The sequence below is a fragment of the Oryzias latipes genome, chromosome 4 (assembly GCF_053564925.1).
Source record: "Oryzias latipes strain Hd-rR chromosome 4, Olatipes_Hd-rR_3.1".
NCBI lineage: Eukaryota > Metazoa > Chordata > Actinopteri > Beloniformes > Adrianichthyidae > Oryzias > Oryzias latipes.
The window spans coordinates 27,598,805-27,618,333 of record NC_136240.1 but is presented as its reverse complement, the minus strand read 5'-3'; the positions used below and the strand labels follow the sequence as shown (position 1 = coordinate 27,618,333).

The window sequence follows — 19,529 nt, the reverse complement described above, 5'->3', positions numbered from 1 at the left end:
GCTGTGCATAAGCAGCCTTTAAGACGTGTCATTAACCAGCTCAGTGACCTAGAGTTAGAGTGTCTGCCTTGAAACTGGGAGATTGCTGGTTCAAGTTCACAGTCAGGTCATACTGAAGACTAGCCCAGCCACACCAGCTAAAACAGGGGTGTCAAACTCATTTTCACTGAGGGCCACATCAGCAAAGCAGCTGTCCTCAAAGGGCCAGATATAACTTATACATGTAACTAAATGTAATGAACAATAAATGTAACTACTTCTTAATGTTAAATAACTATTGTTTAAAAAAATAAAATGTATTTAATATAATTTTTAAAGTGACAATTACAATTACATAGAAAACATGTTTGCTTTTTATTCTAGCATAAATCCTTTTAAATTTGATTCTGACAGGTTAGGTTAAATGGACAATGTTTAAGTCCTAATGTCTAGTTGCCCAATCTGATATTTCAAGTCTGATTCCCCATAGATATGAATAAATACACCATTTTTTATTTTTTATTCTAAGAAATTAAAAACGTTTATGCTATCGCGGGCCACATAAAAAGACATGGCGGCCACATTTGGGCCTCGAGTTTGACACGCGAGCTAAACACTCAGTATTAAGGCTTGGATTTTTGGGGGAGCCACGATGCCGTTTTCAAAACCACCAAAAGATTCCTGAGTCCAGCTGTGACTCAGGGTCACTGCCCTCCCCAGGGAACAGGTCAAATGGGGAAGATACATTTCACACACCCTGGTGGATGACAACTAACTAACCAGGAAGACCCTAAAATTTCTCTAAAAGTAAAAATCCCCTTCAAGCCTTAAAACAAGCCACAAAAAAACACACCACCAATCATGGAAATCTTTTACTCACATGACAAAACACATTTTCAAACTAAGACAGTATTTCACTGAGACTCCAGCCCGGTGTTACCCCTGCATTTCATCTTCTTCCTAATACGTATTTTACCAGCTTTAAGGGACTGAAAATGGTTGATTTTTAACTGGTCCAGGAGTGTTGTTGCCGTGAGTTCAGAGAGTGTAGAATGAAATACCTCACTACCCTCTAAATCAGGGGAATGAACAACGCCATATTTGAAAACTTGGTGTTGAGCTGTTTTTCCAAATATGTAGATGCAGCCGAAATGTAATATTTATTTTTGAAACTAACTATATTAGTTGTAACCTCACTCATTCAAAAGCCAGTGTTTCCCTTACAACGTGTTGTGTCTTGGTCCTGACATTGGGTGTGAGGTGAGTACCTGAATCATGGACTCAAACTGGTACATGCACAGTCCCAACTCGGCCATGCTGGGTTTGAAGAGCTCCCGTAACCTGTACTCTTGCATCAACTTGAAAAACACGCAGAAAGCCTCTTCTTCTGGCATCTAAAACCGAGAAACAAGATTTACAATCTGGGTGTTTTGAATTAGATGCATTGAAGTGTTTCTCAGAAGCTGGTTACCTGCATGAGTAGCAGGCCAACAATGAAGGCACTTCCCTGGCAGTAGCCAACCTCACGGTCCACCAAGGAATACGCCTGCAGTCATAGAGATTAATGAATACACAACACAGACAGAACATATTGTTTCTGAATGGCAATTGTGGATTTACTCATAAAAATGTACATTTTAAAACTACTGCCCACGGCTAAATCCCAAAAATGTTCACCAGTTTGTTTGAAACAGTTAACAGCTCTGCACCTTCATGACGTTGAAGAGCACTTCCTGGCCTAAGCTATCCTTCTCCTTGAAGAACTCGTGCTCGGGGTACGTGCGGGCAATGTCTCTACGAATCAGCTTCTCACACGGGGAGGTCATCTTCAGGAGGTCCGAGTACTGATCCTTGATGGGCATGTTCTGGGCGCTGCACAGCAGCTGCCACACAATCGCGCGGAAGTGATGAGGAATTCCTCTCCTGACAAGATCCTGTTGTGGGGGGAAAAATAAATGGATTTCTGTGGGAATGCTGTACTTTTGTAGTGCAGACTGGACTGTTTGACACTAGAAAACTGTAAAACAAAATTCAGTGAAGCATATTTACATCATGGCATAAATTTTACATTCCAGAAGCTCTCAGAATAAAGGGGGATTAAGACTGTCTAGTGTAATTCATCTTATGATAAATTAGTGTTTGTGCTGAAGGAGACACGATGCTGTAATTGAAGGAGAAAATCTAGAAATATAAAATATTAAACTACAAACCGGCTGCATAAAGAGAGCTGCTTTTGCTTAACGCTCATATGTTTCTATTTATTTGTGAGTTTGGAGCTTCAAATGGCTGCAAAAGGCTTGAGGAAGGCATGAACGTTTATCATAATCCTAAAGCTTCTGGAGGCCAATTTTAAAAAGTTGTTTGTTCCCATGCATGACAACAGATATGATTTGACTAAGTGAATTTCCCCTGTAATCCAGAAGGCATTAAAAGTTATAATACAGGAAAACACAATCAAGCAGAACACACACACTGTGCAAGTTTGAATGTATAAATGATGTGAAATAATTCTGCTTAGCCATTTAACTTCAGTCGTATCAGGAAACCCCGCTTTGCCATGCCCATGACTTGTGTGGGAGAATCAAACTAGCCATCGTCTGCGCCAAAAACACAAGGTACACTGTAGATGATAGGTTCAAACCAGAGTTACGACCCAAAACAGAGATAATAAAACAATAATGACACAATGGCACAAAGGAGAAACTTTTCAGACACATCGTAGATCACACAGGAAGGAAATGGCTGGAAAAAACTGCCTAACTGACTGTAACACTGTCAGATGTAGCTCAGAGCTTGATGCAAATAAGGTGGATGAAATGTAAAGCAAATGTGTTGCCGCTATAGGTAGAATGCCGAGATAAAAACAAATATAAAATTTAAAGCCATTTCATAATGCATGTGTAAAGTTTAAGGGCAGTGGGTCAAATCTGGTCAAACCCTCGGTAGTCTGGGGCCTTTTTGAGAGTTTTTCCTACTTTGCAGTTTGTTCTATTGATACATCTTTAAAAATGTTTTCAACATTTTTGAAATCAGTCTTTTTAGTGCAACCCCAGCTTCTTTTTTAACATAAATTACTTGGATTATGTTACACATTAATTCCACAACTACCCGAGACTGTCCAAAAACTCAATTCCGAGTCGTAAATTCTGTAATTTTTTTACATTGCAATTTCTTTACATTACAAACTCAGAAAATTGAGAATAGTTTTTGTTTTAAAACAAAGATCAGACGTGTAGAGATGGAAAAAATGTATAAATTCTACAAACAAAGCACGGACACGGTCAAAACATGTGACATTTTTCTACTAAGGGGGGGCGGGGTCTGTGTCAATGAGCTTCGGCTACAATCCTGCATATTTACAGTGACCCACAATTTTTAGAGCACTCCACACTGTTTGTTGTATGGATTGTCACTTAAATAAATAAATAAATACAAATCCTACGTCATTGTAAACACTGTGATTGGCAAACACACTGGTGAGTTCAGAGACTACTGAGGGTTAAAACGTTCCTATTTTACTATTTTTAAGCCATAAACTACCATTCCAATAATGTGCATGGACTGTTTTAATTGTAGTGTAACAGAATTCAACCACTTGACTTTTTAGATCATCCAAACAGGAAGGAAAGCCACATCCATACACTGCCGGGCATTTACACAAAAACAAGTAAGAACACAAATTAACCAAAAAACTTCATAATAGTGAGAGATGTGCTGACGTGTCTTTACAGAGCCATAATGTAAGTAAATGAAAATTGCACACAGTTTGCATCTAGTATAAACATACAGATATACCTCCTTGGTGATGCATACTACTGTAGTTCAACAGTTCTGCAGAAAAAATTCTCTGCGTATTTCTACAAACTGTTTCAGAAAAACCATTTAAACAAATAACAGGGTTTTTGTCATGCAAGCATGCTTGAAAGATTCAGAAATGCTGATATAGTTGGACATGAGACTGCAGAGGAATTCCTAATCCCAGTCTGTCTGTCTTAGTTTCCATGCTTGGAGAAGACAGTCAGTCTCACCTCCATCAGCAATTTAAAAAGGGAGCCAGCATGAAGTGAAAGATCTGTATTTAAACAGATGAAATGTGACCACAAAGCAGTTGGAGCTTCAACTAAAAGTGCTGGTGTTAGAAAGATAGAGGCGAAAAAGTAAAGGCCCGTACACACCGGGACGAATATTCGCCAGGCGTTATTCGCCAGCGTTTTTCGCCACGTTTTTTGTGTTCACACCCAGGCGATTTTCGCTGACGGTGAGCCGAGCGAACATGCAATTTCATTCCCTGACATTAGATGGCGCTTAATGTAAACAGAAATACTCCTGTACACAAGGTGGCGCTGCGCAACTTTACGATTCTTAAAGTCGCTTTTCACTCAGAAGAAGAGAGCAAGTATTTACACGCTTGTCAGAATAATACAAAGAAAACATGAATATTTCAAGCATCAGTAGCTCCAACTGGTACTTGGTAAGGGGATATTTTAGAATGTCCGTCATTATTGCTTCGCGGCTGTGTAGACGCTACTTGGCGTCTATCTTCTTCGCTGGTCTGTGTGCTCAGCAAGGCAGTTTTGTGTTTGAGCGCCCCCAAGTTGTGTTTTACTGTAACTTCAGAAGCTCCAGACACGTGTGCAAAAGCGCCATTCTCATTGGTCGAATAGATTTCGACGCGATGCGTCGAAAAAAAAAAACGAACCCGAGGCGTTTTTTTTTTTGACGCTTTGGCGCGTGGCGTTTTTTCGCGGCGGTGTGCACACTCTCATTGGTGCCCTTTGTTTAGTCACGAGGCGTTAAACGTCGGCGAAAATCGCCGGCGAAATTCGTCCCGGTGTGAACAGGCCTTTAATGTACGTCTGCTTTTGAACAGAAAGAAACAATAATAAAAAGGGATTGTGTAAAGTATTTAATAAACTTTACACTTACAGCAGCATGAGATGGGATAAGCTATAAGTTATTGATAAGGGGGGTGGGGTTTTTGACTCGAACACATTTTAGGTTTCCTAGATTTAGCCTCACCTTGAGCTGTTTCTCCTTCTTCTTCCGCACCTCCTCCCACTCATTGACAATGCGACCCCACATTATCCATGAGTCCTCCTCCAGGTGGGACAGGTTGGAGGAGGCAGAGGAGCTAGACACCAGGGAGGACCCAGAGTTTCGCCGGGAGCCGTTCATGGAGCGTAGAGACTTGCTGTCAGTCTCCAGCAGCCTGCATAAAACGGGAATGTTTTTACTAAAGAGGTTGTCTCACGGCTATACTCTAAAAACACAAGAAGCTAAGAAAAAACAACATAGATCATATAACTACATTTTGTCATACTCAGTCCAGCTCATTCCATTAGGACCAAGTTATCTAAACGTTAATGTAATAATGGCCTTTGAACAAGTGACAGACAAAATACAGTAAAAAATGTTTCAATGCAACCCCCTGTAAGAATAAATACTGAGAACAAAATAACTTACTCTTTTAGGATAAACTGAATAATTAACACTATTAATATGGTAGAACTGTAAAGTCTAGTAAGGTCCTCTAAAGCAAACTGTTGCAAGTGAGCATTCCAGTCTGATGGTGATTCAAAAAGACCAAATTCTACTGCTGACTCATCAACTGGTACTGTGACGTTCCCTTGAGCCAAGTCTGGGGAATTTGCTCTTGATGAGTGGACACATAAGAGGTCTAGCCAAGCTCAGCTTAAACATGCCAAATAGGTTTGCCCCCTCTGAGTGTCCACCACCTGGAGTGGAGAACAAGTGGTAGTCAATGGCAGAGGTTTTTGTCTCCCAATTTTTTGCTCACCAACACTGGTTTGTATAACACAGACTTTCATCTGTCCGACTTTTGAAAGAGCGCAAGGTTGTGTATGAGATTGAGAGGTACCCATTAAATATGTTTGGGTTCACCTAGATTTAGAGCTTAAGCTCTGGAACTAATCTTCTTAAGAGAGATTTCTGTAAAGAACAGGTAGGCCCACACTCAACTGGAAGGACTACCACTTCAGAGATAGCTTCACGTATATTCCAGGAGAGTTACAAGACATTTAGTCAAAGGGAGCCTGTTACTTTGCAGAGTGAAACATTTTCTTCTGTGATCGTATAGCCAGCTGTATGTTCCTGGCTGACAGTGATCCTCAAAGTAGGCGTTGGACACTTAAAGTGAGTGAAGCTGTTAAGCTGATGAAAGGACAATTAGGCTCGGTTGTCCGTTGGACTTTGAAGACAGCGCATAAGTACAGAAACCATGGCCAAAACCAGCGCCAAGGCTAAAGGTTTGTGAGGAGTTTAGTAAAAAACTGAAAGACAACTTTTGATTGCCTGAACATAGATCCTCCCAAACTGTCATGCACTTTAACCGGGAAAAGCAGTGTGGCATCAACACTTGGTACCATGTGGGTGGAGAGTTGCTCAACTGGGGATGTTTTGAGGGAATAAAAGAATCCCTTTAAAGGTCCCAATCACATCAAAATGTATTCATATAATAAAAGACGCACCATTTTGCAGAGTAAAGGCACCAGAAGTTAATGAGGCAGAGTTTCTCCAGGCCCCTGGATACTGTAGGACTTGCCTTGATGTAACTTATTTCTGCAACATCATACAGAGAGATAATTGGTGGTTCTCACTCTCAGTGAGACCTCAGTGGGTCAGAGTAACCTCAGCTCCATTAAGACAATCTCCACAGGTGCGCCACAAAGCTTTGTGATTTCCCCACTTCTCTTCAATCTGTTCACAAATGAATATCAACCCCGGGAATTACATATATAAAATACTCGGACAATACTGTGATCATGGACACCACATGTACAGATGTCTTGCCGCATGAACTGGACACTCATAAATATCTTGGTACCATAATTGAACACAAACTCACATTTCAGTTTAACAGTGAATACCTCGTTAGTAAATGCCAACAATGCCTCTTTTTACTTCGGAAACTTCAAAAACTCCAAATCCATCCATCCATCCTTGGAACTCTTTATAAATGCTTCATTGAGTCCATCCTTTCATTCAATATTTACAATAAAAGAATTAAAAACAAAGGTTCACTGATCGCCACAGATGTCACAGACATTCCTTACAGCCACTACAGTTTGTTGCCCCTCGGAGATTCAGATCAAGTTTTGTACAAACCTCAATTCGACTGCTAATGGTATTTTGGCATCTCAGTGGCTTTTAATTATTATTTCGTTCAATACATTTTTTTCAGGTTACTTCAGCAGGTCTGAGTTTATATTGTTTGTTTCTTAATGAGCGTATCTATTAACGCTACTGATTCTACTTATTTTATTGATGGTTGTCTCTGCTCTGTGTTCCAAAAAAAAATAAAGTAACTTTGATGTGATTTGATTGTAACAAAGGAATTATGGGAAATAAGGGCAGGCTTATACTGCGTGAATGATCCCGCCCCCAACTAAGAGGGGAATTTCTTATGAACTGCTGATCTGCAGAAACTATGTCCAAGAAAATGACAGATTTTTTATTTAGCCTAAAGACAGCATAATCATAATTAAAAGACCACTGGGAACACTCTTATAACAGATCAAAAGATGATCAGAGTGGGACTTTAAGGAGAAGCATGCATAGTACCAAGCTCATGACAAAAACACAAAGGCTTGACACCTGATCTTGGAAAGTAGCTTTGATGATAATGAGTGTGCTCAAAGAATGGCTAATGTTACAGTTAAATTTAGGTCAACTGCGATGAAGTGAAATCGATAATGGGAAAGAGGAGTCCGCAAAGAGAACTTCTTAACCTGCACTCAGCTTTTACGTGTTGTGTGAAGAGAACACAGACAGGAACAACTTTGAAGAAAGATTTAAAAGGCACTGGACCATTTTAAGTGTTGTTTAATTGGTTCAAATTTTGTACTGGAACGTTACCTGTAAACATACTTTGAGCTTTGGTAATAATTCACCACTGATCAAATACAGGTCAGAAGCTCTGAATGTAAAATACATTAAAAGTTCTTCTTCTAATAAAAATAATTCCACAAGGCACTGTAATAGTGTGTAGCACTAAGAGATACCCACATTTTTGAAATGGGGCTTTTATAAATAAACTGTATTTTATTTATTTTAATAGACGATCGTGCTTACAATAAGAAGAAAAAGGCAAATATCCTCTCATTGTAGTTTTTCTATTTGTTTGAACAATAAAAAAAAACATCTCATGAAATTCATATAATCTTACCAGGATAAATTCATGATGTAGTCCACATGTCTCCAATTTGTTTTTATAAACTCCTAAAAGCTGAAATATCTGGCAGAGCCTCCACTAAATGCAAGACTAAAGAGTGAGTGCTCATGCTTTTTATCTGCTCTGTTGGGTACAAAGGCCACACACGACTCAAACTCCTGAAAAGATAACACATTATCTGTCACACAAGCTAAAAAAAAAAGCCCAACAAAGTCCTCCTTTTTGTTGCTGCAGTTTCGTAGGCGCCTTGATGTCAATGTAAATGAATGCGCTTCATTGATGCCATAGGCACAAAACAACGGAATTCAGAGTAGGACTCCAGACGAAGAAAAAATGTACACTAAACAAAAGCTTTTGCTGATCAATGGATTGTTGTGCTGATGACCTTACATCAGATTATTTTATCACAAGAAAAAGTCAAACGACCTACTAAAGACTGTCTGTGGCAGTACCAATGAGCTCACAACCTCTGAGCTCCGTACTGAGCTTTGCTGTAAAATGTATTCCAAAGGACTCCAGTTCTGAATTGTTAGTTTTTTTTAGCTAACCATGGCTGTACAGCCACTCAAGAGGGGTGACTCAATAGAGGTTCAAAAACTAGCAATGATACAGTTTTACATCATGGTTTAACACTGTTATTACTGAAGCAAGAGTGTTTGAGAAATCCCACTTAGTGTTTCATAACTTGCATTTATCAGGCACAAATGCACCAAAGTATCCCAGTAACTCAAATCTGCGTATAGCTGAAAACAGTTTTTTTGTGAGTAAAATGACAAACAAGACAGACATGTTATTGAAGTAAGTACCTAGCAGAAAGTGATGTAAAATGAGTGTTTTCTTCCTCGTCTTGATCTTTTTGGTTAATCTTTTTCAATACTTCACAAATAAACAACGATTTCATGATTTATAAAAAAAATGTACCAGTGTACAAAGATTTCACAAACAAACACATAATGTAATGTTTGTTTATTTCTAAGGAAAAGTACATAATTGCCTACATGGCTCTGTGTGAAGAATGATTGTCCCCCTAAACCTAATAACTAGTTGGGCCACTTTCAGCATCAACTATAATCAGTGATAATTGGCAATATGTCTTTTAGAAAACTTTGAAGGATATAAAACCCACTTGTTTTTTGCAGACTTGGTATTAACCAAGCTATCACCACCTAGTGAGTGGCAGTGGCTCAGGTAGTTAAGAGCAGGTCAGCCAATGATTGAAGGGTCGGCGGTTTGATCCCCGCTTCCTCCAGCCAACTGTTTTGTCTTTGGGCATGACACTTTACACCCCTCTAACAACAGTGGGCTGAACTTCATGAAACTAAAATGTGAATGGATTTGACATCAATTCTTATTTACTTGTTTGTTTGTACACATTTAATTTGCACTTGATTATCTTGCAAGAAATACAAGGAATGTGGAAAACTTTACTTGCACTGTTCAGTACTCAGCTATTTCTCTCTGAGCCACACTGGTTGAATATTTGGCTAAAGATGTCCTGAATCGATTTTAGGTCAGTCAACAGAATCGAATCGTTCAAAGTGAACCAAGATCCACCAAGAATTGTATCAGCGACCACAAATTATGATACGAATAGTTGTTAAAAGGAATCGTTAGACGCCCCCGAGAAGTTTCTCAAAAGTCTTAGGGATTAACAAGATGTGTTCTGTCAAAAATCCGAGAATTTATTGTTGTTTTTTTACTCTGCAGTTTTTTTCATCCTTCATGCAGGACATTTTTGCCTCAGCAATCAGGACTAAAGCAAATACTTCTATACACCACTGTGGTTAGTATCAGTACAATATATTTTAAACACATTTTTCACTTAGTTTTGACAGTTAAAGTTGTTTATGTGTTGGTCTGAAAAGATCGGTACTGTGCAGAGCGCAAACAGTCAGAAACTGAACGGGTACATTCAAGGATCCCCCCCAAAGTGTAGAAATACATAAGGAAAACATAGTTTTATGGATAAAATAGCTTGTTTATGATTTGTTAAAGTATTGTGAAAAAGAACACCTAAAACTTGCATAAGGATACAAAGCTAACATGTAGATCCAATTTTTATTAGCTCCAGCAATTTATTTGGCTCAATGTTACTTTTTGAAAAATGGCAAAAAACAAAACAAAATAAATTAAAGTAACTGGAGTATATTTAACTTAACCGTGCTTGTCTGCCAATTATCACACACTAATTTCTACTTTGAAGCCTTGTGAATGGGGTCTGTGGACTGAATTAAACTAAAGAAGCCTAAAATATCTGGAATGAAGAGGACTCTAAATCCTATAGATAAAGAAGCTAAACTGGCTACAGAAAAATAAACTTTCAGGTTGTAATTTTTATGCTCATAATCACTGAGTTGTAATTATCGAATTATAGAATCAGTGATCAATATTCCTGCCTTTCTTCAGATGAACATAAAAAACACGACAAAAAGGAGGTGTCGAGCAAAATATAAGCTAAAACAAATATGCTTCCTTAGTTAGATATATTGCAAGACGCTTATTTAAGGTATATAGATTTAAACCTAAAACAAAAGTAAGCTGTGAGTCTGTTCATCACTGACAATGCAGACTGACAGGTCTTAGATCAGCGGAACAGGAAGAGACAATCATTTAATCAGATGTGGTGACAATGTAGTTAGAGGGAATTGACAGAGCTGTTTTAATGCAGACGGCACATTTATAGGATTTTTTTAGTTTGTCTGCAGAAATGCAAAGGCAGACACACAGACACCAGAAAGTAAGGCATGAACCGCCTGTACCTTAAAAATAATTATAAAAACCTAGGTTGAAGACAATCCAGCTGTACTATACACACATTGAAAACCTTCCCATAAACACAAAGATGTGTACTAAACACTTGCCTGTTCTGTTCCTCCAGCTTGGCAAGCAACTCCATCTCATCAGGACTGAGCCGCGCTGGCGAGGATGGAGAGAGGCCCGGCGAGGAAAGCGATGTGGACGAGGAGGCGGCAGTGGTCTGCAGGGATGTGGGCGTGGCCACCTGGCTAGCCATCTGACTGACTGTGTGGGACACCGAGTTCTTCACCCATGAGAGAGTAGAACTCAGCTTTCCTGCAACCTTGTCCGCCACCTGAAGAAGAAGAAGGGTCGATCATTTATTCCTGCTTCACAGTTTCTGTTAGAACAGAGATCAAGTCAACATCAGCTGCATCATTTTAGATCCGCTTTAGCCAATCAGGTTCCCCTAAATGGCTTAAAAACAGGCTTGCACCCAGATAAACCCCAATGAGAATGTATTTAATAGTGAAATCTTTAAAACACTCTTTTTTACATTCATAAAAAAACATTCCTTACAGGTAAAAGACAAGCTATTGTTTTCTGTCAAATACTACAGAACAGATTGAAAATAAAACAGAGTACACAAAATTATAAACACAGAATTCAAATATGAGAAACTAGTTTCAGACTACTTTGAAAAAAAGATAAATTGTGACAAGTACATGTCAAAAAACATACAACTTGCTCACCACGATGCCAAATGTATTTAAGATTATAAAGTAAGGCACTCAAAGGATGTTCAAGAAGTACAAGAATGATCTCCTGTGTTTGAGAAATACATTTTCTTTTACTGATTTTTAAAATGGACAAAAAGCCGACATCAGTGTGTGAATGTGTGTGTGAATGTGTGTGTGACTGGGTGAATGGGACTGTGACTGTAAAGCGCTTTGGGCCTTCGTAAGAAGGTAGAAAGCGCTATATAAGTATACCCCATTTACCATTACCATTTACCAAAAACTTTAATGTGTGATTATTACTTCTTGCACAAAAGAGCGTGTAACTATTCAAACTTACAAAAACAACAAAAGCTGGGAATAATGTTGATAGTGCTGCCTGATTGTCCAGAATAATTCTGGAATCCAAAGAATATTCCTGGAAGAGTGACCCTGAAAGAACCAGAAAGCCCTGCTTTTTGGCAGCCAGTGTGTCAGAGATTGGTTAAAAGGCTAGATCAAAGTGGCGAACCCCTTAAAACAAGGTATAATTAAAAAGCACCTATCCTATAGAATTATGTTGTACACAGCTGTCTGACAGGAAACTATGACATACACAATGTGCTTGTCTTGCTGATATTTTTGAGCAGCTCAGCAAGTTACAGTCAATGCAGGAAAAAGGGGTTTCTTGTTTTTAGAAAAAAAATTTTTTTCTATTTTTCAGGGGGCTAGAACCTAAGAACTAAGAGAAATGAAACCCAAAGAAATGTACAAACCTATCAGTATTAAAGCCCCATTTCTGAGTTAGTCCAACTCACAGCAAAACAATCAAGTGAGAAACAAACATAATCTGAGTTACTCTGCTGCCTTCTACCCCAACTTTGAAATGTTTATTGTACGTTAAAGTCATTTTTTCATCTTTTAATAAGGATAAAATGGACGATATCTCATCTTGATTCTTACCTTCTTTCCCAAAATAATCCAAATTCAGCAACTTTCTGTGAACGACTCCATTTACCATCTATCCGTCTTTAAATGAAACCATTTCATCTGGGTTGACTTAAAAAAAAATCATCTGAAAGATTCTAAACATTCAATCCAATTGACACAAAGTCCTCCAGTCATACGGTGATCATCCTCACAGGAGTGGTCAAAGTTCTTCAGAAAAGACAACCCTTCCGAGTCTCCTGATCACATCAGAGAACATGCCTTACCCCGTCAAAAAATGCTGACGACTTCAACAGGAATTGCAGTAAAAGTATTGTAAGTGGTGGAACTAACTTTTTAAGAGGAAACAGTTTATTTCCTGATCATAAACAAATTCTGTTTGAGTCTGTTACTATAATAACTCCTCTGCAGGGGTTTGCAGAGATAAACCTGCATTTTTAATAGAAAAAGTAGGTTTGAAACAGATTTGTGTTGACTAATTCAGTACAAATAACAGTGTTTTACATTTTCAGCAACTTGTTGGTCCCTATGCAGTCTGCTCTGGTGGCTCACTGTCTGGCAAACTTGTGAAGGGTTTCTTGAAAAGTCAGAAAACACTACATAAAATAAGGACAGTATTTCTTCTAACAAGTAATGCAATTCTATTTTATGATGCAAAGTCAAATGTGGACTTAGAGAACCCTTCACATTATTATTTCATTGTAAATTAACTTGGATTAAAAAAACTATCTACTCTTCTTTCTCTTACGGCTTTTCCCATCAGGGGTCGCCACAGCGAAACAACCTCTCTTTCAAGGATGAGCATCATATTTGTAACACTTTTAAATTGATCATGGAAATGTTGTATTTAAAAGAGCTTCCTGGTCATAAAAAACAGCTTTCAGTTGATTTTTTTTTTATCTTACATTTCCTAATTTTCTACCAATGTTTAGTTTCAATTCCTGATTATATAATGATTTTTTTTTATAGTAAATCAAAATAGGTTTTACATGTACATTGAAAAAATAAAGTGATGTTTGACAACAATTTGAGAACTTCCATCCAAATCCCCTTTAGGGGTCACAGGGCTGCTGGAGCCTATCCTGGCTACTGTTGAACAAAGGGAGGGTACACCCTGAACCAGTCGCCAGCAAATAACCCCTGAAGTATGTTTTATGGACTGTAGGAGGCAGCCAGAGTTCCCAGAGAAAACCCACACACGCATGAGGAGAACATGCAAACTCCACACAGAAAACTCCCAGCCGGGATTCAAACAGGGGACCACTACACCACTGTGCAGCCTTAAATTGTAAACTTGTAAATAAACATCGAGTGGATTCAATACTTTGGCAGTGATATCCAGTCCTACCAGGTTGTTGAACAATACACAGAAAGGGCTGAGGTGTGTTTTTGCTTAGTTATTTTGCCTTGACATTTGTCATCTATGAATCAAACAATTCCCTTTTAAAGAAAAGAGATGAATAATAAAATAAATGAATAGAAGAAAAATGTGCCAATCTCAGCAAACGGATCATTAAACTTCACCCTATTTTTAGGAACCCTCAGCATATTTAGAGTGCAACGTAGTATGAGAAATATGTAAAACACATAACAGAAAAACGTGTCCCAACAAATGCCAGAGTTCCTAGAAGACGTTCCCTCTGAAAAAAAAGCCTTCAATTTAAAACAAGGCTTTCACATAAATCCCCAAAACAGACTAAATTACTTTTTTTCCCATCAACATGGAGCAGCCCCATGATGCACTGCATACAGCTAACAAAGTCCACTGCAGCACGAGCTAAAAAGGAAGTGAAAGTGAAAAACAGAAAAGGTGGAGCATAGAATTTTGTCTTTGAATACCAAAAAAGTACATTATCTTAAGATGCTTTTCGTTTACTTGAAACAACCCCTGGAAGTCTGACAAACAAAAAACTGAAGTTGTGCTACTTCCTCTGGGCTATGTTGCAATCTTACCAATGAGTCGTCTAATATTATCTGTGACTATTTTACTGACATTCAGCTCCAATTTATGCACAGGTTTTTGTCTCAGAGTCAAAAGGTTGACGGCACCGTTGCACATAAAGAATGATCCTCAACCAGCTTAGAATGCTTCTGACCTTTTAAAATCAAGAATTAAGTCAAATGACCTCACAGCTGATTTGCTGTGAGCCAGAAAAAAATGTAGTCAGTGAAAATGTTTAACTCTGAAGCAACGTTAGATTGTCTGGAATCGACCCACTTAGAACATAGACAGCTCATTGGAAGAATGTCATGTGGTCAGATGAGACCAAAATAGAACTCTTTTGTATAAACACCATTTGCTGTGTTTGGAGGGGGAATAATGCTGAGGTACAACCCCAGAACACCATCCATTCTGAAAAGCATGGGGTTGAAAATGGCATGCTTGGGGCTGCTTTTCTGCAAAGGCATCAGAACGATTGATCTGAACTAAGGATGAATGAAGCCATGTCTGAAGAGATTTTTGGAAAGAAAGAAAAAAACTCCTTCCATCAGTGAAGAAATGAATGGATGAAACATGGATGGATGACAATGAACCCTGGGCGATGAAGGAGGTGTCAAACTCTAAACCTTTGGAGACAATCTCCTCCATGTTTTCCAACTAGCCTGCCATTGTAGCCTCTCAATGGCTCAACACACCTGATCTATGCAATCAGCAGCAGACAAGGCAGGATTTCTGAAAAACCAAAAGGAGGCCGGCCCTCGAAGTTGTAAGGGTATCGTGAAGTATTTATAAGAATAGTGTAGCCTTATGACGTAGAAGTGATGATGGCATCCTTACACCGCGCTCTAGTCATTACTGAGGTGCGAACACTGGCTTCTTACTGACCGCGAACAAATGCTGCACGCACAAAGTGAGCAGGTGATATTCAAGTGTCCATAAGATCCCTGTAGGATGCCGTGATGTAGACAAACTACACTATTATTGTCTAATTTTCTAATTTCTTACAGCCAGGCTGCATGCAAGGAGCACCCAAAGAGCGTGCACCTTTCAATTGAACAGCACCAACGAGCTCGGGGGGGTTGAAAAAAGGAAAAACTCTAACAACATACCTGTGTCTCACCTACTTCCCCCTTAATTGCCTTTATGTGCGTCTTAAGTTTTCACTTTCAACCCAACACCCACCACAGCATGCCCATAGAAAAAAAAATTCCATGAACATTTTTGCTTTACAGGTTCACCAGGTTGTCTGCAATCCGTATTCGCCCATTTTTCACCCGTAGACAGTCCATATCTCATCCCTAAGAGCAGATGTGACTAAGGCATTAGGAAAGGGTGAATAGGGTCACGTATGGTGACATTTTGGGTAAAAACTTCTTCCCATCTGTGAGAGCATTGAGGATGAAATTAGGCTGGATCTTCCAGCACGACAATAATGCCAAACACATCGCCTGGGCAACAAAGGAGTAGCTGCATAAAAAGCATTTCAAGGTTCTTGAGTGGTCTGGACAGTCTCTGGATCTCAATCCAATACAGAAATTGAAAGTCTGTATAGCCCAGCAACAAATTAAAAAAAAAATCACGACTCTTGAGATCTGCTTGGAAAAATGGACCAAATTACCAGCTACAGTATACAAATCTGGTGAAGTCCGATAGGAAACCTTTGACCTCCTTCATTGACAACCAGGGTCACAATAAAAAATAGTGAGGTGAACTTTTGTTGTCAAGCAAATAATTATTTTCTGCACCATTCTGTGTGTGTGTGTGACATTGCCTATATTCACAACAGATTTTTTAATCACTCAGATGTGATGCTTCCTTATTTACCTTCTAACCATGGATTATAGACACTTTAAAAGCCCCTTTTTTTCTTTAAGTGCTTAACAAGATGACTCACCAATTTCCTATTTTAAAAGCACCAAGTTGAACAACAATGAGTTTAACATCTTCAGCTTCGATTTTATAGAGGTCACCTTAGCAGAAGAAGAAGAAGAAGAAGAAGCTGCTCCACGATAAGTCTTTGGTGGATGGAACTAACATTTTTTGTAAACAAAGCTGTTGCATGCTGCCTCTGCAATTCCTGCTAACGACACCCAAGAACCGGATCCAATGTCTGCTCCGAGTGATTGAAATCCCTCCTCTGCATGTCGCACCACTAACAAAAAAAACAAGGCTTTCGTGCCACAGACGTTTCCAATCCCTTTTATGGGCTGGAGCTCTGTACGCTACAATGGAGATCTAGCATCAAATTCAACAGCAACATGTCTCCCAGAAAGCTGCGACATATCTAGATGGGTGTGATGATTGCAGTGTTGACACAACTCTCGGATACATCTATGACAGTAACATCCAGAAAACAAAAGAAAGAAAAAGACTTGCTATTCAACTTTTGTTATTTTGTGTTTTTAAGGTCATCAGTGTAGTTTGTTTGAAAGCAAACACCTAAGTGTAAACAACAAATTACAAACTCAGTTACAGCTGTTTTTTTTAACTTCAAACCGTGTTCGTTTCTCGGCAGCTCCGAATAGTTTAAAGCGATGTCACGTCGTCCACTTTAGCACATAGCACAAACTGAGAGGTGTTAAGTAACTAGGAGTCCATTCCAGCAATTAGCCAGAGCCCACTAGGGAGAGAAAAAATAGCCGGGACATCCTTTACCTTGAAGCGTTTTGAGCTACCCGCAGCAAATGCGTCCGGCTTCCCATGTACGAAGTCTGCTCGCACTACGATGAGAAATGCACTCACGCACGAAAACAACAACGGGGTGGGGGTTGAAAAGCCGAATTCACCAAGAAAAGTAAGTCCAAAGAGAGTTCGGCTAATCTTTTACTTGAAAGCTAGCCTGAGTCATGTTAGCCTGTTCTCATTGACTCCTAGGTCCACCCCGAATACGTGTATCTCTCGACCGAGCAGTGTTTACAACACAGCAAACGAAAAGCCGGCGCGAGGCTGCCCCCTGCTGTCCAGCACGAGACGCTACTTTACGTTCACAAAAAATAAAAAAAATAAAAAAAATCAGAAGAAAAAACAGGAAGTTTTTTTATCATTAACGAATTCGTTCATTCATTTTGAATTTTCTCTGTTAATTACCAAAAAACCTTATTAATAAAATTAACAATCGACACAAATTATCATAACAGGAAGTAGTGTTTGATAGAAGCCACGAAAGCGTTTCCCACAATTCTTGTCGTGACGTCATTCAAGACGCAAACGGGACGTTTTTGTTTTTTTCTGATTCATTAAAGTTTAATCAAAAAGTATGTGTAATGCGTTTTACTATAGTCCGAATAAATCACGATGTTTCATCTGTTTGTGGTGTCTACAGTGCGTTGTTTGGATTTCTTTTTGCCTAATCTATGTTCCATGCCCAATAAAAGCATCCACAACATATTTTTTTAAATAAAACCTGTATTTGTTGGAAACAGGATTCGTATGACGGAGTGCCATTATTTCAACCCCAAAAGGCTTTGCCAGCTGGTGTCAGTACTGAAGTCATTACAACTTTGACATTTTAGCACTGATTTAATGATCAGGATCATTATGTGATGGAAATAAGATCTTACCTGAAGATCATTGCTGTAGGACAGGGACAAACTCCTTCAAGTACAGAACAGAAGTTCAGTCTTTATCTTTTTTTCTTGAAGCTCTTTCAGTTACAGCATGTTTTTACTTGTAAACAGCAAAAAAGGAATTACAGATAAATCCCAAAAGATTAAGCTTGCTTCTCGTTAGACAGACATGCAAAAATAAAAAATAAAATAATTAGAACAAGTTTAGGATTAGTTTCAAAGGTGTTCTCACAGAGCCGGTGTTCACTCTGTGAAATGTCAACAGAAACTGGAAATAAAGCACTTGTGTGCAGATGAGCTGGGAAGGAAACATGACGCTTCACATTCCAAACAATCACACACAAGCTACCTTTCAGGTTTTGCACAAGAGTTATGACGCATATCTTTTGAGGGTTTGCGGGACACTCCTCAGGTCACAGCAGGAGCCTGAAAGCAGCTGATGATGGGGACTGATCTTGGAAAAAGAATGATACATGAACAATCACGCCAGCCTGTTGCTACACCTGCAAACAGGTCATGTAAAAATGTACCTCACCAACCAGCATGTGCAAAAATAGAAGCATAAAATGAGTGAAATAAAAATAGTCTGAAATTGGAAAAATATATATTTTTAACAAAAAAAAAAGAAATAGAGGGATTCGATACTAAAAAGTTATATTAAAACATTTTTAAACAAAGGCCCCTTATTGATGCAATTCAAAATCCATCAAGCATGTTGTAGTATTATTCTATATTTAGGTGTGCTACTGTTGTCTCTTTCAAGAAAAAGGTCAAGTGGAAATTCTGACTACTTTAAGTCTGTGCCTATCAACTGTTTTTTAAAGCAGGATATCTATAATCTGAAGTCTGCTGCTGTGATGACGGTCTGTGGAGACTATCTGAGGGGTATCATACAACAGCAAGATAAGTATGACAAACTGGGGTTTTCCAGCTGTCCTGGTTGAACTTTTCATGGCACTGAAATGTGTTGTCTACACTGCAGAAACAGATAGAGAAAAGTTATAATTATTATGATAGATTTTCTCAAAATGAGCAAAAACTCTGCCAATAGGGTAAAAGATTATTTCGCTTTTGAAAAATGTTCTTGATAAGATATTTTTTTCTTAAGATTCAGTTTTTGCAGCATATTAGTTGTAAGTGTACCCATCCCCCAGTTTAAATCAGTGTAAACTCAGTTGTATGTAATTAAGGGGTGGGGTTGGGGTAAGTGTCCTGAGAAACTAACTTTTAAACTGAATGCTGCAATGGTAACTCTTCTTTAATCCAAAGAATTGCAAAAGTGTTGGTGATTGAAAACATGAGCATCACATTTGGATTTTCCTGACCAATGAACACTTCATAACTTTGAAACCTGTTCCATTATGCCATTGACACAATCACAACAATAAGAGCTGTCATACATACATAGTTGTCACAAAGACAGGATAACCACAGGTCTTTGGCCTTGTCAA

At 38.8% G+C, this 19,529-nt stretch overlaps 1 protein-coding gene across 9 annotated transcripts in view; it reads right to left on the bottom strand.

Annotated features, from left to right (window-relative positions):
- The window catches only part of evi5b (ecotropic viral integration site 5b), a 36,133-nt gene extending 17,785 nt beyond the window's left edge, over positions 1–18,348 (bottom strand). For 3 of the 9 annotated variants that reach the window (XM_023954444.2, XM_023954448.2, XM_078946213.1), the window contains exons 1-6: positions 17,168–17,479; positions 11,032–11,261; positions 4,999–5,188; positions 1,689–1,913; positions 1,451–1,525; positions 1,248–1,373 (exon numbers count right to left, since the gene is read on the bottom strand). In XM_023954444.2, the coding sequence (XP_023810212.1) occupies positions 1,248–1,373; positions 1,451–1,525; positions 1,689–1,913; positions 4,999–5,188; positions 11,032–11,183 (768 nt within the window). In that variant the 5' untranslated portion in view covers positions 11,184–11,261; positions 17,168–17,479. Of the gene's footprint in view, positions 1–1,247; positions 1,374–1,450; positions 1,526–1,688; positions 1,914–4,998; positions 5,189–8,164; positions 8,300–11,031; positions 11,262–12,585; positions 12,775–16,482; positions 17,480–18,072 lie in introns of those variants that run through there. The other 6 variants (XM_023954445.2, XM_078946212.1, XM_078946214.1 and 3 more) reach the window with 4 other exon arrangements.
- Positions 18,349–19,529: the final 1,181 nt, after the last annotated feature.